The sequence below is a fragment of the Phasianus colchicus genome, chromosome 1 (genome assembly GCF_987193195.1).
Source record: "Phasianus colchicus chromosome 1, bPhaCol1.hap1.1, whole genome shotgun sequence".
NCBI lineage: Eukaryota > Metazoa > Chordata > Aves > Galliformes > Phasianidae > Phasianus > Phasianus colchicus.
In genome coordinates, this window is record NC_143436.1 from 93,357,023 (window position 1) to 93,369,893 (window position 12,871).

Here is a 12,871-nt window from a genome sequence, read left to right on the forward strand (position 1 = left end):
TAGTTATTACCACATGTTTATAGATAAATTCTGAATTCATCCCACTATGTATTAGGAAAAAAGCAGCTGCAGAGTAAAAGACACGCAGTAAAAGTTAATTGTCATGGAGAAGTTTATTCAAAATAGAACTTCATTTGTGGTGGAAATGAGTGGTCAGTTCCTTGTAATACCGTTGAACAGGCTCTCTTTAAAGACATTTTACAGTTTTCCCCTTGAAGAATTGGTAGAATTTCTTTAGCAAATTGGTGTAAGCCTCATTCTGTTTTCTTAAAAGAAAGGTCTGGTTTCAGGACTGTTGTGGACTGACTTATATTCGAGATGGACCAAAGTATGATAAAACTGATGGTTGGATTTTTTTAAAAGCTTACCAGTGATTATTTAAAACATTTTTACTTCTTTGTGTATTAAGTGAGATGGGAGAGGATAGCCAGTAAGGTTAATTCTTTGTGACGTGATCACTTCTTATGCGTTCTTCAGACTCATTTTTACTATGGCTCATGCTGAATAAATAGGATGCACTATAGAGCTCAGCAATTCCTTCCCCTCAGATTTTTAGGACATCGAGAGCTTTGGAAAATATTTTTCTAATATGAGAATGTGGAAAATAATGTAACTTTTTTTTTTTTTAAGGAAACAGAAAAGACTTAAATCATTTTTTTCCCCCTAGTACTCCTTCTCCAACTGTGTTTTTCTTTCTCTTACAAGCAGAAATATATACGCTTCTTTTAAGAGGTGCAGAAAATAGCAACTTAATTGGTGTGCCTGATGTCTAGCAGCTGCTACTGCTGGAATCTGTGGAAACTAAACTATTGTATAGAAGATGAAATGCATCTGGCTTTGCAAATGTTTGGGAGACATGGTGTTTATATATGACTTTCCTGTAAACCCTATATTGAGATTCTGCTGTAGCCTTCATCACCAATTACAATGTATTTAATCCTCAATAGAAATTTCATTTTCCAGTTCTCATCACGTCTAAATTTGCATATTCAGGTATTTCTGGCATTAGCATAAACACACCTGGCACGTAAAGCTTGCATAAAAATGGATATTTATATATCTGTTTTAATGTTTATGCATACAAGTAATTCAGTTTGCTTTTAGTTTACTTGCACTCTTCACATGTCCAAATGCTGCACAAAAAGGGATTTTGCCTTTAATTCTAATAGTGCTAAGTTAAAAGTAAAATTAATATAAAAATAAGTGCCTGAGACTCAAAACCTTTTGGCTATTGCAATGTCTTCATATTAGAAATCAAAGTCTTAGCAAGCTCTTTTATTCAAGAGACTCTTCTGAAGAGTGTGACAGTTTCCTAGGCAGGTTAGCTGCCACTTCCAGCCAGAATCTAAGCAGATATAGGTATCAGACTGGATGAGTGTTTTAAAAATTTTGTTCTTAGTTTAGATGGGAGCTATGGCAAAATAGAATTCAAGCGCAGTTTGAGTGTCTGCTTTGTTCTAATGAGTTAATGTTCAAATATGTATAATCACTGTCTTATTTTTGCAAAAATTCTTTAAACAATAGAAAAGGAGGAGAAAGAAGCATTAGGAAAGTGAGGATTTATGTTGGCTAATTTTAAGAAAGAAGAAGAATGTTCTTCAGACCGCTATTCAGAAGCTTCTTCAGAAAATTGATAGTGACAGGCTCTGAATTTATCCTTAGAATATCAGAGAGGGCAGGGAAAGATCAGGATCACATTTTTTCCATGGTGATTCTTCTTGTCAGTTTTTGCATTGGGGATTTTTGGGTTTTGTTTGTTTGCTTTTCCAGGGGGAGCAGGACAGGGCAAAGGAATTGTTTGGTTGCTATTGAGAGTTGATAAAGGGCTGGATCTACCAATTTCTTGTCACGTTCCTAGGCTTCTCATGTTGCTATTTCTTCTAGCATTTAAGCAATTCTCATTCTTACCTGATCTGCTTTTACTTTCTTTCCTTATTACCCTGTAGTAATAAGTAAGCAGTATTTAAGTACAGGCCTGTTTTAGTGGGTATAACATCTTCACAAAAGTATGCTTCTTTATGTCATTACAAATGCTGACTTATAGAGGCTTTACTAAATAAAAAATCCATTATTCAATGGAACGCAGATGATGGAAGTTGTTTATAGCAACATCTAGTTCTTCATAGTTTAAGTTGGCTTTTTATGGTAAAAGATAGCGTGTATCATTTGTCACAGAAATCCATGTTTAGGAGGAGAAGAAAAAGGAGGAAGGTAGTGTTGTGTGCAGTCTACAGTTTGTCTTAGCCTTTGAAGGAAAATGGTGATGTACGTCACTTACAGTTTGTTTTAACCTTTGTTATTATCACAGTAACTATTTACATGTTCTGTCTTATACTGATAATAATGCTCATTGTTGCAGGCAGATGCAACGAAAATCACAAGCACCTGCAGTCACTTATGCAACATATCGAGGTTCTGCAAGGATTAGAGAGCTACTGAAAAGTCAGTCAGAAATGACTGAAAAAGGAGAAGAAAGTACTGAGAACAGAGATGTTTCAGTGATCAAGGAAAATGGAGAAATCCAAACAGCTGTCTCTCCAAAATCAGAACACTTAACAAAGGAAAATGGAGAAGATGAGGATAAAGATCATGAAGATGATGTCATAGTAAATTCTTCTACAGTAAAAATGGAATTGAAAAAATCTGGTGAAGCTCAACATTACTTGGGTAGCAGTAAACATGAAATAATGCCAAATGCCTCAGCTTCACCTACTGGTTCATCTAGTGGAGTAGACTTGAAACATACATCAGCTTTAGAAGCAAACAAAGTTAAGTCACAAGATTCATTATTGTCATCTAGTGGGAACAGTGAGATCGCAACCAATTCCACTCATCAGATTACCAATGCCCTTAGTGCTGTGGACAATTTGTTTGGAAAAGAAAACGTACTGCTGGGAGAAACAGAAGCTCCATTTCAAATGGACAAAAATGCCACTTCTAACTGTGAAAAAGAAATTCACTGTAATGATCACTCCTATCAGCAGTCTGAAGAAAAAATGCAGGATGACAGAGTTAACAAAGAACTCCAATTGAGCAAGGAAGAATATCGCTGTAATCATCAAATGAATAACCACTCAGAGCTAACATCAAATGTACAGACATATCATTCCAATACTATGTTCCAGCAGCAAGCAGATGAGAACACAGGCAATGCAAATAAAGATAGTGATCCAAGAAAGAGTGATGCACAGAAAATTGTGGCAGCTGCAGAAAGAGAGCAAAATCCACAGAATTTTCTTGCTACTGTTGTTTTACCTTTTGACGAACAGACATGCTGCACCTCGCTTAGCATGGAGTCCACAAGAGAAGAGTGCATAGTCACAGGTAATCTGACTGCTTCAAAGTTAACTCTTAAAAATGATAAAGGCACAGTGGTGGACCATGTGACTTGTAATGAAGAACTGAATGAGTTAGGGAAACCAATGCATGTACAAAATGAGCATCAATTAAACCTTGTGGAAAACTCTAAGGATACTGCCGCACCACAGCGTTTATCTTGTCTGGAAAAAAAGAAGGTTTTGTCAGAGGTTGCAGAGGAAAATTTTGCTGTATCATGCACACGTGGATGTGAAAATGTGAAATCTAACTTGGATCAGCTGACAGAATCTCTCTCTGTTAGCTTTGAGTCTTCATTTGAAACAGGTGACTGTTACTCAGCTTCCCTTCATCCTGATTGCAAATCTGTAAATAAAACTAAAGTGAAACAAGGAGTTGGTTCAAAAGATAAGAGAGACACTGTTTCTACTCCTGATCTTGAATGTAAAAAGAGCAAATTCTTTGAGACTGTAGATATGAGTATCTCAGAAAATTCCACTCCTGCCCATGGTACAGTTTCCCATAAAACTGTGCAAGACATTTCTGAAAAATCATTAGTTACGCTTGCAGGAGATAACATATCAAAGCCTGCACCTTGCCCTTTTGTCAGCACTGGAAGGACAGATGATACTATACCTGCTGCTTCTAAAATCAATGAGGCTGATATGAATGAGATGGCTCTTGCTCCTTTTGAATTTAAGAATTGTATTTCTGAACTTTCCTCTCACATTTCTAAATCACACGAAGAACATCTGGAGGTTTCTGATTCTGCCCTGAGATGTGAAGGTCAACCTTTGACTGAGCGTTTCTCTGTCATCTCTCAAAAAGACATTGATGTAGACATTGTTTCTGCTCCTCCACCTAGCTGTGAAAATACACATATTAATATTTCTTCCGAAGTTAAAAGCAATAATAAGCATGGGATATCATCCACAGTACTTTATTCTTCATCTGATAACCAAGGAAAAGTGCCTTCTCCTGCCACTAACTCTGAAAATGGTCAGGTTGCTAGATGGTCTGCTGCTTCCAAGCAGGACAGCTGTGTTTTTGTGACTGCTGAGTCTAGGAGAATAATCCCTGAGGACAGAATGACTGAAGCACCACTTTGCTCAGAAGACCTGAGAGCTTCATGCCCATCCAGTTCTCTGGAACCTGAGTTCACCCCAGCTGTGCTCCATCATTTTACTTCTGAAGTAAATGTGCAGGATTTTTGCATCCCCAAGTCCCCTTCACCTACTCAGGAATCCAAAGAAGGCTCAAAGTTTTCTATTTCTGCCTTGGAAACATCAGGCATTGCACAGGAGGACTGTAGCTCCTCTGGTTGCAGATTTGGTGTTGAGGCAGAGGGTTTATCTTCTGCACAGCAGGCTGCTGCTGATGTCTTGACAAAGGCAATGCCATCACACGTCTGTCCCTTGAAAAGGACATCCAATTTAGAGTGTACTGAGGTGTGCAAAAATGCTGTGCAAGAGATGAATCTTTGTAACCAGACTTCTAGTATCTCAGAAGCTTGCTCTGAAACAGGTGAACAAACAGCTGCTGCAGCTACAGAATCAAATGATCTCCATTTTGCGAAAATATGGAACAATACTAACAGGGTGGGTCAAGACTGCACTAACTTGCAAGATGCTGCTCTTTTGTTTAAGAAAGCTGAGGAAATAGTGGACTCAGTTTTACACTTGGCTATAGAGGAAATAATAGCAAAACAAGCTGTTGGTGTCTGCCAAGTCTGTGGGAGAAAGGATAGTTTAGTAAATACAGATATTCTAAATGATCAGAAAACTGTAACTGCGCAGCTGGAAGCAGAAGAAATCCAGTCAGCTGTGCATTCATTAGAACATTTTAATGAGAGCAGTGGAGGAGGCTCATTTTCATTTACAGGAAATGAAATGCACGATACAAATAATCAAGATGAAATGATACCATCTTACATCCCTGCTAAAATTGACCTACATAGTGTACTGGCATTAAAAGCGAGAGAAATAATTGATGAAGTTATTAACTCAGCCAAACAAAAACTGACATCCAATCAGTGGCAAGGCAGGGAGAGTGAAAAGCATTCTGAAAACATTGAGTGTAAACTTAAAGCTGAAAACCCAAAGGTTTTAAATCTGGATGGTAATTTATCTTCCAAAACACAGGAACTAATCAGAGAACCAGCAGGGAAGGCAGAAACTCAGAATATAAGTATAAACTGTGAAAAGGCAGTTTGCTCAGGTCCTCCTTTGCTTTCAAATGGTACGGAAAACAGCATAGATTGGCTCCAAAGAGATGAAGATATACCAAATAATGCATTTGCATGTCAAACAAATGGATTTCTATCTGCTGGTAGTTCAGTGAGGCCAGAATCAACCCCTATGATACCAGCAAAAGAGGAACATGATAAAAAGGTGCATGAACATCTGGCTGCAGCAGAGATGTGCAGTAAAGCTGGATTATCAGCAACAAGTAGAAAATATGATGTGTCTTTACATTTATCAAATAAAGATGCAGCTGCTACTGAAGAAATATTTCTGCCATTGCAGTTAAGTGATTCATGCAATAATGCAGATATGCCAGAGCTCATGTTGCTGCCATCTGTAAATGGTAATTTGTCATCTCTTATGCCTGATGAAGAAAGTATCAGCTCACAAAGGGAAAACAGAGTCAAAACGAGTCCTCAGAGTTCTGTGGAAAGCAGTGCAGAGGGTAATCTGGATGAACACAGTGGAAGAGAGGCTGCAGAAATGTTTTTACAAGTAAAAGCAGCCTTAGAAGATTCAAAGGTAGGGGAGAGCGAAGAGGAACCTGCAAAGGGAGCAAGCGAGACACTTGTCAATATTGAGTTAAATGCACAGTTCATTGACTCTGAATTGCCTGCTACTGGAGAGCACAATGAAGGGGAAAACTACTTCAACTCAGTTTATGCCCGAAGTAAAAAGAATCTGAAAGAGGTGCAAATGAAGGATTCAGATGTGCAGAGAAATGATCAGCTTGAAGAAAATGGTCTGGACTGTAGGAATGACATGAAGGAATCGACAGATCTTTTAGGCTTTTCTCCACTAATTGAGCAGTGGGAAAACAGTTCTTTTACAATTGTTTATGAAGGTGCCCTTCAAACTGAGAATAGATCTGTCTCTACTGATGATATACAGACTAGCTCGCTTTCTCCTTCTGATCTGCCTTTGGATAGTGTAGGTCATCTAATGTGTGAAAGAGCAAAAAATAAAAATGAGCCCACCTGTTTTTATGGAAAGGATAACAAGTTGAATAAAGCCACAGAGGGCAATAGCTCAGAGTCATTTCTGAGTGTGGAGGCCAAACGCTATAGAATATATCCTTTCTCTTTGTCTCCAATATATGAAGACGACAGCTCCCATGAAGACTTGCTGTCTGCAGACATGTCACCAGAAGGCCATCCTAATGGAGTATCTAAAGATAACTCTGACCATACTTCTGTGCTTTCCCTTCTTCAATCAGTTTCTGAGCGCCTACAGTTGACTACTCAATTCAGTAAAGAGGAAGATGAGGAGGGAATGGAGGATGAGGATGAGGACCAGTCATTGTATGAAGGAAATGTTCTTGATGTTGAGAGAGAAGAAGAAGAATGTCTTTCCAGTCAGTGGGCAAGGAATCGAACAAGAACTGTTCTGTCAAATGACCAAAATACATATCCATTACTTGAACAATCACCTTTTCTTTCAAAAGAGCAATTTGACTCTAAGGAGCAAATGGAACAGTTTCAAGGTGAGACTTCTCCTGGGCAAACGTACTGCAATCCAGTTTCACAGAAAGCTGATACTACTCTAAAGCACCCTCCTACAAGTGCATATTATCAGTACTTGAGATCTGCCAACAATTACTCCTCTGAGAAGGGAACAAGATTTGGAAGCATTCTCCAGGATATATTGCAGCCAAAGATTCGTTGGTCCCAAGATCATGCCATGCTCAAACTGGGAGAATTACCAGTGGTAAGATGTCACGTCACTTAAAGTTAATAACCAAAATGGTTAGCCCCAGTTCAAAATTTCTGTTTTGCCACATCTGTTTTCAGCCCCTTCCCTTCCTAGGTTAATTAGAGTGTTTAAGATCATAGATTAAAAAAAAAAAAAAGTCTTCTGATAGAACAATTGAAAATTATATATATTTTTTTTGTTTCACACAGGTGAAAGATAGATGAAAGCAGTTTCTAATTGTAAAAGAGGAGATGTGAACAGAAAATGTAATGAAAAAGTATGCCTAATAGGCAAGTCTGTAAAATAGGAAGCAGCTTCACTATGCGAGGACATTTCAATCTGAAAATCGTGACATTGTCTTTTGTATGAACATTGTTCTTTCACTTCGTCCACTTTTAAGATTAGTAGAGCTGTATTTTCAAAAATATATAATTATCTGCTTAAGGGATTATTTTATTCTTTCACTGCAAAATCTTACTTAAATTGTAGGTTGGTTAATGAGTAATACAGCTGCTTCTTGTTAGTGTTCCCTTTTTAAGTGTATTTAAAGCAATGCAGATGAAGGTATGGAAACATTTCTTGTAATGTTTAGAAACTGGGAAATCCACATAAACCAAATGTGCAAATGAAGAAGCAGGTCTTCTGGCGTTGGGAATGCTTCATTTTGTGATGGGATCTGATTTGGCTTTGCCACTGTTAAGACATGCAGTCTTTCTGTGCTTTCTATGCCTTGTGCTAATGTTGTGGATGTTTCTAGTTGTTTTTCACGTCTTTTTAATTTCAGAATCTTGTTGACCGGGCAAGTCTCACATACAATCCAAGACCAGGAAAAGTAAGTAGAATTGGGATGTTACATGATTCAAAGTGATATACTATGATATACAAAACAATTTGTTATACCAGATTTTTTTAATGGGAAGTGTCTGACATTATTTTGGCTTTCTGTATTTTACTGTAACATCTGCTTGCACGTGCTAAACATAGGATTGTATGGTAAAAATACTGCCACTAGTAATCCTACCATATTTCCTTGTCTGCTACTGCTGTTTTATTTCTATAGGGTGCTTCATAAAACAGTGGGCACAAAATGGGTGGTTTTTATTCCATGCAAAAATTAACTGTCTGTGTTGTATTTTAAAATGAGCCTTCATTCATATGTGTTGTGTGTTGTTTCAGATTATTATTTATGATATTCATGGTGACAAAAGTAAACAAGAAATTCATTCTGATGTGCTAGATGCCACATCCTGGATCTTTCCCATTGGAGCATTACTTAGGATAATTAGAGGATGGTAAGAAATCCAGGTCATATTTAAACAGAATCTTTTCAAAAGATTGCACGTGTGTTTTTTCTTATGTTTTTGTTTCTTTATGACACACATCTGATCTGCAAGAATGTCTTTTTCTTTCTTTATAATCAGACTTCATACCAGTGAAATAAGCATAAAACAAGGCTTCACATGCTGCAGTACAAAAATATTGTTCCTCCTGGGAACTAACTTCAAACAGAAAGTTCCTAATAGAACCACAAGTAAGTTTAGACTTCTTGCTTACTGAGACAGTAAAGCAATAATCATCACTGAAGCACATGTATGCCAAAGAAAAGATTTTTTTTTTTTCAGTTTAATTTCATTATAGAGTAGCTGTTGCAAAAGGACCATACAACATAGCGATTCAACTACTGCTTGTAATGTAGCATGTAAAAGATTGTGGATGCAGAAAGATATAGCATTGCCTTAACGGTAGATTTGGCAACTGTCCACTTGTAAAACCGTAGTTCAAAATGAAGTAATAGTTTTACCTTGGAAAGCTGAGTACATTACCATGTCAGCTGTTGCTTTGAAATTTATTTGGTGGTACATACAGTGTATGTTTGACTCTTGGCTGTAATAATGTATATAGCATTTATACAGTTTTGAGACATATTTGATTTTGCATTTCTTTCATGTTCTAATGAAACACTGAATGCCATTATGTGTGTGTGTGTGTATGTATGTGTTTTATGCCTTATGTAGTACTTGAACAGAACATCCTTTGATATGTCAACTTGTGTTTGTTCTAGTAAAATAAGGCTTTTTATTTACATGGTTATTGAATTGTATTTTTATACACATCATATGTTAATGTTAGTCTACCTTCTAGAGGAAAAGAATTATATACTTTACTTAAAGCGCATAAATGAAGCATTACATATCATAAATAAATGTGACTACTGAAGGAGGATGTACAAAAGGGCTGATAATTTGTATCATAGAAACAGCTTAGTAATAAGCTTTCCAGTAAATGTGCCGTGTAAGGACAGTCTTAGCAAATAGCAACAACTCAGTTCATTATTTCATTATTACAGTTGGATTTTCTATGAGAAACCGAAATTCCAGGGTCAGAAATACGTACTAGAAGAAGGAGAGACTGTGCTGGATCACCTTTGGGATCTTCCAGGTGTGAAACATCATCGAAGAAACCTCACAGTGGGTTCAATCAAACATGTAACAAAGGTATAGACTTTATTAACAATATAGGCACATACATAATAAATTTCTGTTGTCAGCAGTGATGTATTACTAACAATGGACAATGTGTCTATGCTGTGTTACAGATTTTTATTCAAATTTGTTGTGAAACACATTTTTCACTTTCAACATAAATCCCAGGGCTTTAGTTGCTGAGTGTTTACTCTGTGCTATTAGCTTTTGCACTAAATTTATTTTCTTCCTGAGTGTAATGAGCAGGTATAGAGTATCTTTTTTTACCACTACCTTTATCTGATTCAGCAACTTTTAGTTGTTTACCCATTCAGTTAATTGAAATTAAATGAAATCAGTTCATATTCTTTTAAATAAGTGCTTATCTTAAGTTTAAACTACCTACTGTGTGTGTATGGTTTCTCTTTTGGACATTAGCAGTTGGGATTCCCATCCCGTTTGTACAGCATAGCCTTCAGAAATTTTCACTGCCTCCACCATGTGGATAGGTGGTACACCTAACAGTATCTAGCTGTGTGTACAGCCAGCAGTTTGAAGGGCATTTTGTTTAAATCAAATGTCTAAAACAAAATACAATGCAACCATTATTATTCAGTGAACGAGGAATACATTTACCAGATCTTGTGATTTAAGAAGAATTAGTGCTCCTTTTGTTTAGCGTAACATTCCATTTCTTCACTGTGCAACGGTCCTTTATTGTGACTGAATTATCATTTGTATCACAATATGAAAGCATTTCAGAAAAAGTGCTATTTCTCTGTTCTCTGCTGGTATACAAGTCATTTTAAAATTGATGACCTTTTTGTCATCAGTATACAGCAGCATAATGTCATAATAACAAGTAGAAGTACTTCATTCTCTTAAAGCCTTAAAAATACATAAACTCAGAAGGAGCTGGCTGAGGGCACGAACAGTGAAGTTAATTTGTTTAGCTCAAGTAAACGTTAAAAGCATTTGACTAAATGGGATTCGAATAATGATTGATAATGTGGAAGATAGCTAAATAATGGAAGAAATCCAGTAATGATGTTTAGAGCCGTGGTCTGATACATAGGGAAGCCTGGTGTATTTTGGGTATGTAAGAAAGCCCTTGCAAAGAGAGACATTGGTGTTAGTTCCATCTTGCTAGATAAAAATATCTGTAGTAGAGCTAAGTATGCTGAGTATTGTTCTTCTTCCAGTATGTTTTTCATTTGTATGCAACACAGATGGAAAGCTTCCTTACGGTGTCCTGTTTTAATAATCAGAACTATTTCTCATGTCACCTAAATGTCCAATAGGTTGTTTGGGTGGACTAATTTAGAAGTACCTAATGGTGTATGCAACTACTGTGGGTATAGATTTCACTGACCGAGGTTTTATTCTCTAAGCCTCAATTTGCGAATTTTCCTTTTTTGAGGTTATACGACAGCTACTGTGGAACTTGTTTTAAAAGGTAGTTTACCACTGTACAACTCTTTTAAATTTATTTTTTGTGAAAAATACAGGCTTTGGTTTTCAATGACAGATAAACTGTTTGTCTTTTCGACAGCTTAGGTAGGTGATCAGCAAGATCGCGTGTTCTACTGTCATTCTCCATAGCCTAAGTAGCCCAATAACTTTTCTCCTGCCAGGTTGGATCGTACTGGCTGTATGTCTAGGCTATCTGGCTTGTCTTCTGATTCTTCTGGTGGCTTTTTTATGGTAAATGTTTAGGGGCTGTTCAGATGCCTAGAGGTAGCAGATTTGAGAAGGACATGACTTACAAAGAATAGAAAAACTATATAAATAGATGTTTACTAAAGAAACTGTAGGAGGAACGCTTAATTTTTTTTTTAATTTTTTTTTTTTTAAACTGGCAGAGATTGTGCTCAGAAACAATACAACAGTAACTTTGTGCTCTCATTTGGCTTCAAGCATCCAGAAAAAGCAAAGATTCTGTTAACTTTGTGATTAGCCTGTGACTTGACTTACTGTGGACATGACCTAGGTAAATCCACATGTGTTAAATCTGAATCAGCTTGCCAGGAGGGGAGGATGAAGATCCCAAAGTAACATGCAACTAATGAAACCAAGCCCTCTTTGAAGTAATGAGGAGTTTTAATTCCACTAAGGCAAATGAACATGGGCCTAAGCAAGTGAAATCTACCTGCACATACCAGTTTGTTGCAGCTCCTTCAGTACAATCCATTTAGCCAAATCAGTTCCTCTGGTCTACTGCAAATACATTGATCTTGTGTAATCAGGAGCCTCTTTTTCAATCTGTTTCTGAAAGCCTGAGGAGGGTGCAAAGGGTTGCTTTCCCAAAAACCAAAATGTGAGAAGAGATATTCGTGTTTCCATTCTGGAGTCATCCAGTAAACCACTGTTATACATGGTGACAAGAGATCTTTAACAGCAGTTTGTAATCTCTGTCTGCAAGATGGTTAAGTAGAGAATGGATTCCTTGTGGACTTACCTTAAGCAAAGCTCTTTGTAATGGAAATGCACACAATATTATATGAAGGCTTGTTTTGTTTGCGTGGTTTGCTGGAAGAAAAGAAGATATTAATTTGAACAGGGACTACATTGTCAAATGCCACAACCCAGTAGTTTTGGTGGTGGTGTAGACATTAATTGTTTTAATATTTTGTTTTACCTCTAGCCATGATAAATTCTGAAGCTTGGTTTTGTGATTATGTGGAATAGCAAGAGAGATACAAAGCAGGAAAACTGGAAGAAAGAATTTTGAATGGATAAAAAAATCTGAAGAACTGACAGAATAAGGATTAAAAGAAAAAAAGAATGCTACAGAAGCTGGCACATCCTAAGGTCAAACTGTGCATTAACAGTAAATGCTTGTCTAGACTGTATTAAAAAGCAACAGTGTGAGCACCAGAACTAATTAGGCCCGGTTTTCAATAGACTCTTCTCTCATCATTGTCTTTACTCTTAGCTTGAAAAGCTAGGCTTTAGTCATGCTTTGTCCTGGTGTTGACATAAAAGGCTACTGTCATTTAAGTAGGCTATTTTGATTATTTCAATCACCAAAATATACAGCTTCAAGGAGAAGGCTTAACAGTGCTAAAAAGTACTTAGCCCTGCTGGTGCTGTTAGTGCTGAAACTTAGATCCAAAAGAAGGGTGAGTAGCCAAGATCAAGGTGGCTGAAGGCTCTGGA

General features: G+C 37.0%; 1 protein-coding gene across 2 annotated transcripts in view; it reads left to right on the forward strand.

Annotated features, from left to right (window-relative positions):
• CRYBG3 (crystallin beta-gamma domain containing 3) overlaps window positions 1-12,871 on the forward strand; it is a 91,860-nt gene that overhangs the window by 37,708 nt on the left and 41,281 nt on the right. For both annotated transcript variants that reach the window (XM_031612574.2, XM_090152505.1), the window contains exons 4-7: window positions 2,360-7,265; window positions 8,035-8,082; window positions 8,427-8,542; window positions 9,598-9,745. In XM_031612574.2, the coding sequence (XP_031468434.2) occupies window positions 2,360-7,265; window positions 8,035-8,082; window positions 8,427-8,542; window positions 9,598-9,745 (5,218 nt within the window). The remainder of the gene's footprint in view (window positions 1-2,359; window positions 7,266-8,034; window positions 8,083-8,426; window positions 8,543-9,597; window positions 9,746-12,871) is intronic.